Here is a 13,661-nt window from a genome sequence, read left to right as displayed (position 1 = left end):
GAAACAGCCGGAGAAACACGATCCAAGGCACGTCGCACTCGAGCAAAAGGGTCCAAAAGCTGCGGCAGGCAAGGGCGCACGGCAATGTCGTCTTGGAGAAAAATTCAGGGATTAAATGGAGTATAAACCAGCATGCTAGGGTAGAAAGAGACAGAAACGACGGCTGAGCCAAGAGACGGATACTTAGATGGACGGAAAACGATTGTCGATGGACCCTTCGTGTCAAGCAAGAGTGGAATCGACATCCGCAGTCGACGGACGACTGCAATGGGCAGCCGGAACAGATGGGCCCATTGAGAATAGACGGGAATAGAAGCTGCCAACCAGACAGCCTGGGCCCTTCCCCTTTAGCAGCTTGGCTTGCAGCCGGGCAAGTCCTAAGTCTTGGCAAGGAAAGGGCATTTGCTGGGAGTCCGTCTGTTTCGCTCGTTTCGACCGAGGAAAGAGGTTGCTTGGCATTTGTCTCACGGACATGATCGTTTAGGGCCTAAATAAATAGGATGGAATCCATCGGTAAATTCCACCGAGAGGTAAGTACACGCATGTAGCCAATGCGGCACTCGTCCAAAACGAGATGACAAATTGATAAGAAATTGGGAACGAATGAAGGAATGAAACACTTTATTACGACAAGCAGCAAGGGTTGCTGGCTGTCGGCCAGGCGTGGTCGACTTGTTACGGCGCAGTAGGCTCTGTGCCTGGGCCATCGTCCTTGCATGTCCTAGCAAATTTCAATATGCGCTTGGTCAATTCAAGGTCTCGGCAGAAGCAATTGATTTTGGTGGCAGGTCCGGCACGTGGCCAGTCAAGGTACAAATAAATACTGATTTTGTAGATATCGGTCTAACGAGTGTGGCAGATAACAGAACAGCTCCCAAATCCTAGCTCCCGATGCACCATCCCTTCTGCCCAACGAAGACATTCGGTATCGAGTTTCTGTCGAACCTGGGCTTCGCTTCTTCGTCAAACACGTCCTTCTGCAGGTTCTGGTTGTAAAACTTATACGCGTGGTGGTTCTCGTCGAAGCCGAGTCTCTTCATGAACGCTTTGACTGGGTCTCCGCTCTCCGGCGCTTCCAGGACGCGGGCGACGAAGTCGACAAACCCACCATCATTGTTCTGCGTGACACAGGGCTCGGTCATCTGCATGACCACTTCGGACCAAGCTACGACGGCGTCGTAGTTGAACGAGCCTTGCATGGCCCGGAACTCGACCGTGCCGAGCCTCTGCGCAGCTTCCCGGACACCCCCGCCTTTGTATTGGGAATCGGTCGCCAGCAATTGATTCAGCGAGATTGCCCCTCTTCGGTTTCCAAAGTGACTCGAGCAGAGCCAAACCAGCTGGTCCATATTCTTACACATCCATATTTTCTCGATCGCTCTTTGAGTTCTTTGCTGCTCGGCATTGTCGCCGCGCAACTGGACCACGGCCTTGACTTTTTCACCCACGGGGCCCAGGTCGTTCTGGCTCCATTGGCCTTGGTCGTTATCGAAATTGACCTCGTTGTAGTGGTGATTCTTCTTATTTTCGGCCTCTTCCGCTTCGTACCCCCAATGTGGCTCAATGGCGGTGTCGCTTGTGACCCATTTACTGAGGGAAAACGCGAGATTACTGTGTCTTCTCAACAAACCTGCATATCTCGAATCTCGTGACCTCCAAGATGCATGCAATTTCATGATGTCCGGCTCAACTAGCCAATACAGGGTGAGCAGCTTTTTGGAGGCGATAATGCGCTTTCCCATTATATTGGCGTCGGTTTTTTCGGTGACGGTATCGAAAACTCCTGCGGCGCTGACATGAATATGCATGCCAGCCCTTGCTTCTCCGGGTTGGGGCAAACTGCTCTTCTCATTTATGTATAGGGCGTCGTTCCCGGCATTGACTGAAACATTATGGTTCTTTGGTATTTCCTTGAGAATAAGGCCGAGTTCTTTACGCATCTGGTCGCCCTCCTTCTTGTTTGCTTCGGTGAACACTCTGGTACGCATCTCGAGAGCAACGAAATAAAAAATTCGCTCAAACACATGTGTGTCCTTCCGCCAATGTCTGGGCTTTTCAGCCAGGTTTCGTTCCCGGCCATCGTCGCGGTGCGCGGTGTATTTCGTGAAGGCAGAGCTAACTCCGTTTTCTAGCTGAACAACTCCTGGGTGCTCTTTGTCCAGGTCAGATACCATCGCGGCCGGCTCTGAAATAAGAACATCTGCTATAGTCTTCCGAAGGCTTCCTAGCATCTCATTAACGACTTCTTTGGGTGGCATCCGAAACTTGTTGGGGTTCCACCCGTCCGGGGCTGGATTGTGATCATCGTAATTACCAGTCAAAACTTCGTCGTCAGGCTTCTCGCCGGTGTGTATTGTCCCCGTCGTTTTGAATTTTCGGTAACCTTTAAAGGGGTAGTCTTTATCTGCCAAGTCATCATAAAGAGCTGCCTCCCACCACTCGAACTCGAATCCTAAACCGAGACTAGGCAAATTTGGTTCATCCATGGTATTGGACGGCTTGGTATTACGGTGGCAGGTAATAATATGGTTATACACCCTGGGTATTCTGGTAACTGTTAGACTAGCTAATTGAATGTTGTCTTGTTCTTACCGGTATCTCCTCGCAGTTGAGTGTCCCCCTTTTCGGGGTGACACCAACGCTCTTTTTATAGCCAGCGCATAGTCAACAAGCGACATAATGTTGTCCATCTTGGCTGAACTCTCGCTTGTTCGGTTGTTGGCCGTGGTGTAAGAGTCAGCACTGGAACTCGATGTTGTTGCGTTATATGTCGAGCTATTGTCTCTTTGATTGCCCGGCGGATTCTTTTTTCTCGAGGAGCCAGGGAATCTACCAAGATATCCAACCAACGGACTGTTTGCCCGAAGGACGAAGAAAGCCCGGGCAGAGTATGAAAAGAGGACAAAGAACCTCGAAATCCAACACCGCCAACCCCGAGCCTTCAACCACATCGTACGGTCGGACAAAGGGAGCGGAGACCCCAAGAACGTCACACTCTCGTCATCTGACCCAGATCAGGATTGTGTTGAGGTCCCCAACATGAGGCAGCGCGGACGCATCCATACGATCCTACGGTAGTGTTTTCGCTTGGTACGACCAGGGGATCAAGAACCTTTCTAAATTCCCAGCCGCGGCCCACGCATCACCACCCATGACCATCCATGACCACCCACGGCACCATTTGCCGAGAGAGCGCACCGGAAACCTTATTTGTAAGCTTCAGGCGTCTGTGGTCTCTGTCAAACTCCCTTTCTGCCTTGAGTCTTGAGGGGGCAGCGACGGGCCCCGAGACTATCCCGTGACACGTAGGACGTGGTCTTCTTCTTCCCAGCTTGCTGACATAGTTACATTATCTCGTACGTCGGGGGAGACAGTATAACGACAGTTTCTACTAAGCTTATCAGGTCCGCCACGCAAGGCTGACCGGTCATGCCGTTCTTTTTCAGCTGAAAGGGGTGGTAGCTTTAGTTGTGTCCCTTCTTGGTTGGTTGGGTTTACTTCGGACCTCCTCCGTCTAGCGAATATCCCAGCCGATAGCAAAGGAGTAAGACAAAGCCTCGAGATAACGATATGTTAATGGAACTATGAAGGAGACTTAAGTAGGCAGTAATCTATACCCACTCCATCTTCATTGGGGTTTCGCGGTGCGCCACCCAGGAAGACTTTCCCCAGATGTCACATATCACTTCTGACAGCCTCGCCGATCACAGGAGCACACCGGGCCTGACCGGGATGCACCATGCACTCACGTCAGATTCCACACCGGTCCAACTTATGAACACATGAACGGAACGGAGCCCGCTGACATGCGCCATGCGTCCGGGTCAGTCTCTTCACCGGTGCATTTCAATGGCCAGACAAATTTCCCAACTCCGGTCGTGTAGCTATCCTAGAATTTACAATGCATCATGCTTACATGGTGATAGGGTTTCGTTTCACACCGCCATCCCTTTTGGATGTTGTGGCACGTGGGAGAACATGGTTTAGCTACTGCTCACGCGTGGATGTCCGCGGGATGACGGAAGGGACTACCAGCAGTAAACAAACAATGACTCGCAACATTTCCCAAGTTGCATACCATGGAGATAGCTCGGGATATACCTTACTCGTCCTGATAACCTCTGTACCAATCTGGCAACATTCCGTATTGATGAAGGCCTTTCATTGCACTCTTTTCATGGCATAAATGCCTGGCGGTGTCCGTCCGTAGCCAGAGTGCCGGGCGCAGGTGCAGTGATATGGTATCACGGATGTCTTTCCCCGCGGGGCGCCACATGCCCTTGTACTGGTTGAAAGCCAGATCATAGGGCATACAGTCATCCGCTTGAAGTAGTGACAGATGGGACTGGGATACAGCAATGTTGTTATCAATACACGGAACCCAGTGAGCCGGCGAAGCAGGCGTGCGTGATAACCCACGTGTCTGGGGTCAAAGACTTCCACTTGATGGCATCTCAAGCCGCTTGCCGTGCGAGTGAAGCTCATGGCCGCCATGAACTATTACCGGGAGGGTGCTCTGGGTGTGACCCCCTGGAACATTCCGGTCATCACACCAAATGTTGTGACCCGTTGTGACCCAGAACTGAACACCACTTCTTATCGCCGAACAGGCTCTAGGTCGCATATCCTCACGGCTATGCATACTCACGGCCACTATGTCACTGCAGGCCCGAGTCAAGCGCAGATAATCAAGCAAACTCAATATTGAAGAAATGTATGATGTTTGACGGCACTTTACCCGGCTTGACTGTTGCCCAGGGAACCCTCGCCGATCTCAAAAACATGGTTTCCTTTTACCTGTGGCATTGAATACTACCCCCTATTTTCGTTTCCAGCTGATTGCATTCACTTACCTTGAGTCTTTCGTGATTATTGGGCCTATCAATAAAGAATAACAACAACAACACAAGCACCTTCCCTATGCCTGGCTAAATAGCAACATCACTCTCTACACAACCCCAGTGTCAACATCAACTTTTACTATTCCCACAAGCAGAGCCGTCAACGCATTAATACCCAATAGCATCAATATGCTGGCTTACTACCTGCTGTTGCTGGGATATGCCACCCGGTGCCTTGCTATCGCTTTCGACACTGGTGGAAACTCGTTCCCAACCCACACCCCAGGACGTCCACCTGCAGTACCTCTGGCTGTGAGGACTCCCTATCTCAGTGCATGGTCTGGAACTACACTCAACAGCGCGAACCCCATCTTCTGGACCGGTGACACCCTCGGTTGGACAGGTGTCGTCACGGTCGACGGTATCTCCTACGAGTATCTCGGAAATGGATTGCAGATCCTCCCAAGCCTGCCCAGCTACGTCTCCGCATCTCCCCGGGCAGTGGCCTATGACTCCAACTACTCCAACTTCACCTTCTCAGCAGGGCCCGTCAATATCACCGCCAGCTTCTTCAGCCCGGTGTTGCCGAAGGATCTATGTAGAACCTCGGCTCCGTTAAGCTACCTCACTACTACAGTCCAGTCCAGTGACGGCAAACCGCACAATGTGCAGTTCTACAGCGATATCAACTCGGCTTGGATAGTTGGTGGGGCCAATAGTGTCATGGCCTGGGAGATCCTTCGCAACGGAGCTTCCATCAATGATACCGGAAACGACACCGTCGCTCCTGATACCATGTACAGTTGGACATACGAACCGGAGTCGCCTTTGCCATTCAAAGAAACCGGTGACCGCCCACAATGGGGACGCCTTGCTTATTCAACCCAGCCTATGGCAGCCCATAACCTATCGTTCCAGACGGGTGATGCTTTGAACCTTCGGTATAAGTACGTCACAGCTCAGCTTCTTGCTAAGGATATTGACTCTGTTTACCACGGGACTTCGGATCACGAGGTAATATTCGCATTCGTGCACGATTTTGGCAACGTATCAAACGCAGAAGTAAGATACACAGTGGGACTCATCCAAGACCCAATCGTCCAATACTTATCTCAAGGAGGCATTGCCCAACTAGAGCCGTGGTGGAAGTCTTGCTATGGCGACATGTTCTCCATGATTCACTTGCACTGGGATGACTTCATAGTTGTGCAGGAGCTAGCCGCCCAAGCCGAGAGTCAGCTTGTGTCAGATATAGAGGCATTCTATCAAGTCACAGCACCTGCACCCAGAAGCAACACACCAGTGCCGGTTCAGACCCCGTCTTTGGTTCCCAATAGCACTTGGCATCCATCAGCCTTGCCAACACAGACCATACTGCCGTATCTCCACGATTCGAGCGACGCCTATGGGTTCCTCAACCCCAACAACTTTACCGGGCTGGGGATCCCTGATACTTCCGAGCCCGACTCCTACTACGCCATTGTGGCTCTCAGCGCCCGACAGGTCATGGGGTCTTTCGTCTATGCCATTCCTCCCCCAACATCCAGTTGCGACGAATCCTCTTCGGGAAAAGGCGAACCGCTGATGTTTATGAAGGAGATATCCAGCGATGGTAAGACCCAAAATCGCCCGCTCGAATAATTAACATGTGCTGACCCGACCACAGGAAATGTGAACACCCTCGATGTGTTGTTCCCGACCACCCCGTTTTTCCTGTATGCGAACCCAGAGTTGCTCAAGTACGCTTTGGAGCCCATCTTTCAGCTTCAGGAAGGAGGCTACTATCCGAACGAATGGGCAATGCATGATGCCGGCGGTGTATTCCCCAATGCAATTGGCCACGTGGCAGGCGAGGATGAGCTCATGCCCGTAGAAGAAAGCGGCAACCTCGTCCTCATGAGCTACGCATACTATAAATTCAGCGGCAATTCGGACTGGCTTCGCACCCATTTCGCAACCTTGAACAAATCCGCCAGTTACTTGCTTGAATACTCCAAAGTGCCGGCCGCCCAGCTGAGCACTGACGACTTCGCCGGCAAGTTGGACAATCAAACCAACTTAGCCATCAAAGGCATTCTTGCGCTGCAGGCCATCTCTCTCATGTCGCGCCTAGACAACAGCCCGGGAGATGGAGGGGTCACCGATGCTATCGTCAGATCTTACTACTCGGATTGGGAGAAATTTGGCATTTCGCCTTCGCGAGACCACACGCTGCTTGCATATCAATGGAGATCCAGCTGGGGTCTGCTCTACAACATCTACTATGACAAATTGCTGAACCTCGGCGTCGTTGGCAAGTCTGTGTACACGATGCAATCGAGATGGTACCCGACCGTATCCCAGCAATACGGTGTACCGCTGGACAGTCGACACCACCACACCAAGTCAGATTGGCAAATCTGGGCGGCAGCTACCTGCACATCCAGCACGCGAAAGATGTTCGTTACTTCCATCGCCTACTGGCTGAACAATACGGCCACCCAATTTCCTTTTGCGGATCTGTACGAGACGATTGGAGACGGCGGCTATCCGCAGGTGCCGGACTCTACCACTTTCAAGGCAAGGCCCGTGGTGGGTGGCCACTTTGCACTGCTGGCACTGTTGCGGACTGGCCAGACCGTGAGTGCCGAGGCTGGTAACACAACTGGCTCGCTCTTCATCCTGAACGGGACGAACGCACTCAACTACACAGGCACTGGAGACCACGTGTCGCCCCTAGCAAGTAGATATGGCGAGCCAGCCGGTAAGGAGGATTGAGGAAGGACGACTCATGGAAGCGACAGCCTTCCCCTTCACACTTAGATAATGGGATCGCCATGAGCAAGAGCTAGGGTCAGCCAGCTCATGAATTTACCGTTATTGATCCACCATGGCTCTCCAGTTCAACAAACAAGCGGTCAACGTCCGCAGTCCTGTCTGTTGATGGCGAGGCTCTCAATCTCCACACCGAAATTCAGGATTGTTAGTCAAAATTGAAGCCGTTTCGAGTACGCCTGGACCTCCACTAGGGGTCCCCGATGTGAATCTGTATGCGGTATTTTGATGCACCCGTGGTTAATATGTGCAGATTGCGTAGGATGGACGTCTCGTACCACGTGGCTGCGCCTTTCGCCTATGTAGACCAGTGCCTGCATGGCCCGACCTTGCCGCGTGACTCCGGTAGCAGCCACAGGGGCATTGCCATGGATTTCAGGCGTCAACTCAACCATGTGCCCCAACCAGATCTTGGCGTTGGCTCTGTTTTCGACTGTGATTGAATTGACTTCCTACTTCATAGGCGCCGTTTACGAGTAGAGCAGGAGCAGCGTCTCAGCCCTACAGGGCTGGAGACCATACCCAAGTAGGAAACTGGCTGACTCAAGCTTCGGATTGAGGCTCCGGAAGAGCAAGCAGCAGATGGATACCCTGATTGGACCGCTCGGGCCTTATGGCTGCATCGTGCGCAAGGTCTGGCAAATGAACCTTGGCCTCGACGATGATTGGCTGAGTTATACGCGTTACGAACGCTGCAAATCGGTGCCAATGCTCGCTTCTGATTGGTTGGAACATGCGAGACTAGCTGGGCTCGAGTGGCTTCCCCAGAGGAACCAGAGGAACCAGAGGAAAGAAGAGAGCCCATGAACTTTGGAAGAATGGTTTCCCCCGTTCGATTGTGTTTCTTTCATTACTGCCTAGAATTGAAGCTTATCCTCACGTGTGCGGATCAAACTGAGCTCTCTCAGTCGTGTATTCCTTCGTCCTGTCATACGATAATACTCGGTGCCTGGCAGAAGTACTATACGATCCTGTGGGGGTCGGGTGCGGGCCCATCACTTGGCGCGACCTCTACACGCGGGAATCGCGCATGGCATAGCAGCCAGTCTTGTTGCAACACAAGTTTGTAATCATTCTGACAAGAGGCTACTTTCGCTATTTCATTCTATATGTTTGCCTGCTCATTCGGCTCCATCGTGTCGAAGAAAAGAACCCGATTTAGGTTTGAAAATCAGCCCTCATCGTGGCTGAGACCGCTTCTACTTTCCTTGCCTTCAAGATGAATTCCACCATGAAGTCGGAATATAAAGATGGCGTTGGCCAGCCCGTGGTGAAGAAAGAAGAAGCGAACACAACCCGAAGCTCCATCAAAGACATCCCAGAGTTTGTGAAGCCGGAAGAAAACAAAGTCGAAGAAGACCATAAAGCCTTGCTCTCCTCGTCACTGTATTACACCAACACCACCAGCCACAACCAATCCAACAAGAACCGCAAGATGAGCAACTCGCAGCCCCTCTGCACCTTCGGTGACATCGCCGTCACCTACCGCATCTACATCCTGGACGACCTACTGGCCGAGCCGCAGGAGGTGTGCCACGATTGGGGCCGCAACCTGCTGTACGTGGCCCAGCGGTACCGGCAGGGCAACGCCTACGCGCCCATCGAGGCGTCGGGCGAGGTCTCGGTCGTCGACCTGGCCACGGCCGAGACGTGCGCCGTCATAGATCTGGGCGCGCACGGCTACTCGGCGCCGCACGCCCTCGAGCTCGACCACGACGCCGTGTACCTATCGGCCCGGGTCGCCGAGGGCATGGTGTGGATCGATGCCGAGTCCCGCTGCGTCACCAACTTCGCGGACCGGTCGCAGATCAGCGCTTCCAACAACGCCTCTGCGTCGTCTTCCCACGTCTTCGGGTCTTCTGGCTCTAGCAGCTCGCGCCGCCACAGAGGACACCACGGCAGCAGCAGCAGGCACGGCCACAGCAGCAGCAGCAGCTCCAGCAGCTCTAGCAGCGGAAACAACAGCAACTTCATCGCGGAGCTGGACCTTCGTTCGGGCAAGATTCGGCAGCGCGTCATGGTGCCCGATAGTGAGCAGCAAGACGCCGACTCCGGCTTTGTCACTTTCTCGAGCCCGGCCATCCGCTTTGCGAGCCGGCAGTCCAGCGACGGCATGCCCGTCGTTGCCGTGGAAGGGGACCCCATCGTCGCCGCCATCCGGCATAAGTACGGTGTTAAGGCTATTTATATCACGTCACGGAACGTCATGCTGGTCTAGCCTCGGTTGGTACTCCCTTTGGGGCAAGGGCTGACAAGGAAGACGGGGGTAGTGGCAAATCCCGGCAAATTGTGTCGATCTGGAAAGGTTGGGGGCGAAGGATGGACAGACAGGGCCCACGGCAGGAAAAATAGAAGGTGGATTCAGGCGCCTGCATTATTTAGAAGGGATTACAGCAATGTTTGAAATGCATGCATCGCCGGTGCTTGGGTTGGTTTCATGTTCGCAAGATCGGTTTCCTTCTACGGGTTTGGGTTGGGTTGGCTATATTTTTTATTATTTTGCATTTTCGCTGGCCGCGCAGATCTTTTCCTTTAATCCTATCTCATCTTACCAGAACATTCACATGAAAGACCATTTCACGGAGTTCGAGTTGTTCCCATTCTGATCTCAGACTGATCTTATTACTGCCCACTGTGTCTAAACCTCAAGAATGCCTTCACTCTGCCCGGCCCCCACGTCATTTATAAGCAGCCTCCCATGCAGCAGGGATGTCAGATCGTCTAGGGCTCAGATCCCCCAGCCCGAGAGGCCGGGGTCTCACATGGCTGATGTGTGTATGCGAATAAGTAGTCACTGTTGAGTAAGCAGGGTCCCGGCTGCTTGCTTACCTTGGCATCATCCTTTCCGCCGATGCCATGGAACAAGGCTGCCGCTGCCGCTGACAAGAGACCGGAAGTAAATGAATGACTGTGGGGGGCAGTGCCTCTTTCGTCACATCCCACATGCAGACATGCCGAGCCCTGCCCCAGGCTGAAGGGCCAATCGGGTCAAGGCGCTAGAGTCTCAAGTATTCTGCTGCCTGACTATAATAAGATCTGAATTCCCCGTTCGGTTTCCCATTTTCCACCACGCATTCTAGACCCGACCCGAAGAATCCGCTTTCACCCAATCCGTGCTTCGGTCCCATCGGCTCACTCGTGAATTTCGGCATTGGCCTAAAATAGTGTTTTACGACAAGGCATACTATGTGCACATTACATACAGTTACTTTGTTGCCTGAATCCTCTCTACGGGTGCAGTGTTATCGTGCACTTCACCAACCAGCTCTCGAAGAATATTTACCAATCTATCACAGGTGACCTGCCTAAGCTGTCTACCTAGTTTCACCAGGTAGGAGTCGTCCGTCATCCTCTTTAACGTATGCTACTTACCTTTTGGCTCCTCTCTGCGAGAGCCTCATTTACCATCAGATCCTACCAACCACTGACGTATGCCGAGATCACCAGTTTAGGGGTTACATATTTTAGGTCTCACCGATGACAACTTTGGTAGCAGAGCTCCTATTTCAAAGCCACCACAAGGGCGAAAGCGGTCATGGACTTCAATAACCCGAGATTCAAATAGTCCTGGGCCTCGCCGACGCCACCACTCGAACTTCGGGTCCTGTTGTTACAAGTATGATCGGTTCCCTTCTTTATACTATCAAATATCTTCGGTAAGGATGTACTCGGGATCATCGCTGGGATTGCCGTCCCTTTCTGCAGCCGCGTGGGTGGCGTTCTTCGATAGGTACCCGGCTGCTTCCCGGGGTAGAATGATGTCCAGAAGGCCGGGCTCAGTGGTTATAGTTAAGCTCCAGTGTTTGGACAATGATATTGTCTTACAGTTGGCAAACGACCCAGAAGCAAAAGCACGAGCGTGACAATGCCTTTCGTCTCTAAACCATTATATAACGGGACATGACCATTTCGTAGCAAAGGCTACCTAAAGTAGCAAACGTTAAGTTAGCGAGGGGAGCCTCTCGCACCCGTCGATAATGTGATAGCTGGTGGCAATAAGCGTATTTATACTTTAATATAGTGCTCTTTAGGTTAGCTAATATCCGTTAGTAAAAATAGCTAAAGAATGTATAGCTATGTTACTGTCGTAAGAAATTGCACACCTAAGATATAGTAGAATATTAATAGTTCGTATAAGCGTAATCTCAACCGCTTTTGGCACTACGGCGACTTGTTATTCTCACGGCAATGAGGAAAGGTGTTGGGGAAAATCTCAATCTAAAACAGTTGATATCATGTCTTCTTGGTCACAGAGCAGTGACCACAATACCCGCAAGCATCTGAGCAATCCGTGAAGTCCTCCTCCCCATCATCGTCACCAAAGCTGATTACACTATCTGAATCGGTATCAGAGCCAGCGGAAGCATCGTCACCCTTCCCCCTTTGAATGCCAGCTGCTGATAACCACTGGTTCTTAACCTCCATCGACAAAGCAGTACCCGCATCTGCCAGCTGCTGACGGATTTGGAGGACACCTGGCTTTTCTGCAGTGTGGCATAGCTCTAGCTTGTGTGTTGGGTTCTGCTGGACCAGGCCCTGGACATGGTGAAGCAGAGCCGCGAGCCTCGCCAAGATAGAACGCTGCTGCGTCTCCCATTCGGCCACTTCGGTGCACACATTGTGTACCTGGATTTCATCAAAGAGGCCGCTTTTGTGGTAGGCCAGGACGAAGTTGGGGATCTGCGAGACCCAGAGGCGGGGTAGCTCGTCATTGAGGGTGTCCTGGTTCACTTTGCGACGGAAGCTGCGCGTCTTGAGGTCAAAGATCTGGCTCTGATCCACCTTGACTCCGGCGCTCATAGTCTTGAGGCCGCCAGTAGAAGTTACCGAATCTCCGGTGTCAACAGTAGCAGATCCGAGTGTAGCCAACAGGTCATCAAAGCCGGCGGCTTTCCCCTTGGACTTGGCGTGGATGGTGGAAGAGCCACTGGCTACTGGTAAATATCCGTCTGCCTCGAAGCGGACGAAGCAACACATCCCCGCAAATCTGTATCTGAGAAGACGCTGGTGAGACGTGGAGTTCTTGACGGATTCGTCCCAGGTGGTGTAGTTCTCGGGAAAGGTATGACCGAACCCCCGGACGTCCGGGATTGTCTCGGTGGCAGACTTCTCCCGGCGGACGAAGAACATGGTCTCCTTGATCGCTTCGACTAGGATGCGGAAGGGCTTCTGTTCGCCTCGCAGGAACCGGAGTAGGTTACCCAGAGTGCTGCTGCAGGCAACGAGATCGACCTCGGGGCTGCCGCAATGCTCGGGCGCATCCCTCAAAGCGGCCAGAACTGCCGGCTCCATCGGGTGGGTTGGAAAACGCGCAGCATTGCGGTCCCGATAGTACTCGCCGCTGTCTTCCGCCAGCTGGACGGGCTGACTGAGAGGAGTCCAGCGAGGTGGCATTCCTCCCTAGGTGTTAGTATACTATACACTTTAGGATTCTCGTGAGGGTAGGCAAGTATTGGAGCTTGGGTGAAGTACCTGGCATGAGCATGGTAGGGGTTGGGCTATTGGTCCAGTTGTATGATGCTACAAGCTGGCAGTCGGTGATACTTGCATGCTGTTCGTGGTCCGCAGCCTCCGTGGTTAGATCAGCGGATCGCAGTTCCTTGATCAAGGATCCAAGCGGATGTCCAGGGATGTCTGGGACGACAGGTTTGGGAGGGCCGTAGGGATATCTGCCGCCGCGAGAGTGGCCACCTCTCCAATAGGCGCCACCACGCGATGATTTGAAGTACATTGGATATATCCACGGCAAACTAGAGATATTTGGGGCTTCTCAGAGAGATAGAGAAGTGAACCAAGATGAGACCCATCTGGATAGAAAGACAGAGAAGCCTCGATTGAGTTGATTTATCAGAGACGGCGGGGGGGGGGATGGCCTGGTCGGGGCCCTGGCTGCGCCCGCCTGTCAAGGAGGCCCACCACCTTCATGCCAGTTCGCGTCGACGACAGAACCAACTAGGCTTCAAGTGGCACAGGACCTTGGGCTTTGTTTCTGGGCCAAATCCGCCT

General features: G+C 52.6%; 4 protein-coding genes across 4 annotated transcripts; 2 read left to right on the top strand and 2 right to left on the bottom strand.

Moving 5' to 3' along the window:
• Positions 1 to 881: 881 nt before the first annotated feature.
• PG998_005670 (uncharacterized protein) lies at positions 882 to 2,486 on the bottom strand (the record flags this gene model as incomplete). The annotated part of the gene is made up of 1 exon (XM_066872488.1): positions 882 to 2,486. The coding sequence occupies one exon, from the start codon at positions 2,484 to 2,486 to the stop codon at positions 882 to 884; it is 1,605 nt and encodes a 534-aa protein (XP_066732585.1).
• Positions 2,487 to 5,030: 2,544 nt separating this feature from the next.
• On the top strand, positions 5,031 to 7,598 carry PG998_005669 (glutaminase; the record flags this gene model as incomplete). Its single annotated transcript, XM_066872487.1, has 2 exons — positions 5,031 to 6,453; positions 6,508 to 7,598. 2 exons carry the CDS (start codon positions 5,031 to 5,033, stop codon positions 7,596 to 7,598), a joined length of 2,514 nt encoding a protein of 837 aa, XP_066732584.1.
• A 1,276-nt stretch (positions 7,599 to 8,874) lies between these two features.
• On the top strand, positions 8,875 to 9,873 carry PG998_005668 (uncharacterized protein; the record flags this gene model as incomplete). Its single annotated transcript, XM_066872486.1, has 1 exon — positions 8,875 to 9,873. The coding sequence occupies one exon, from the start codon at positions 8,875 to 8,877 to the stop codon at positions 9,871 to 9,873; it is 999 nt and encodes a 332-aa protein (XP_066732583.1).
• A 2,015-nt stretch (positions 9,874 to 11,888) lies between these two features.
• PG998_005667 (uncharacterized protein) lies at positions 11,889 to 13,386 on the bottom strand (the record flags this gene model as incomplete). The annotated part of the gene is made up of 2 exons (XM_066872485.1): positions 11,889 to 13,051; positions 13,128 to 13,386. 2 exons carry the CDS (start codon positions 13,384 to 13,386, stop codon positions 11,889 to 11,891), a joined length of 1,422 nt encoding a protein of 473 aa, XP_066732582.1.
• Between the last annotated feature and the right edge of the window lie 275 nt (positions 13,387 to 13,661).

The sequence above is a fragment of the Apiospora kogelbergensis genome (assembly GCF_038363985.1).
Source record: "Apiospora kogelbergensis strain CBS 113332 chromosome Unknown utg000003l_segment0_segment0, whole genome shotgun sequence".
NCBI classification, from domain to species: Eukaryota; Fungi; Ascomycota; class Sordariomycetes; order Amphisphaeriales; family Apiosporaceae; genus Apiospora; species Apiospora kogelbergensis.
Note: the sequence above shows the minus strand (reverse complement) of the source record. Positions and strands in the feature narration are given on the sequence as shown.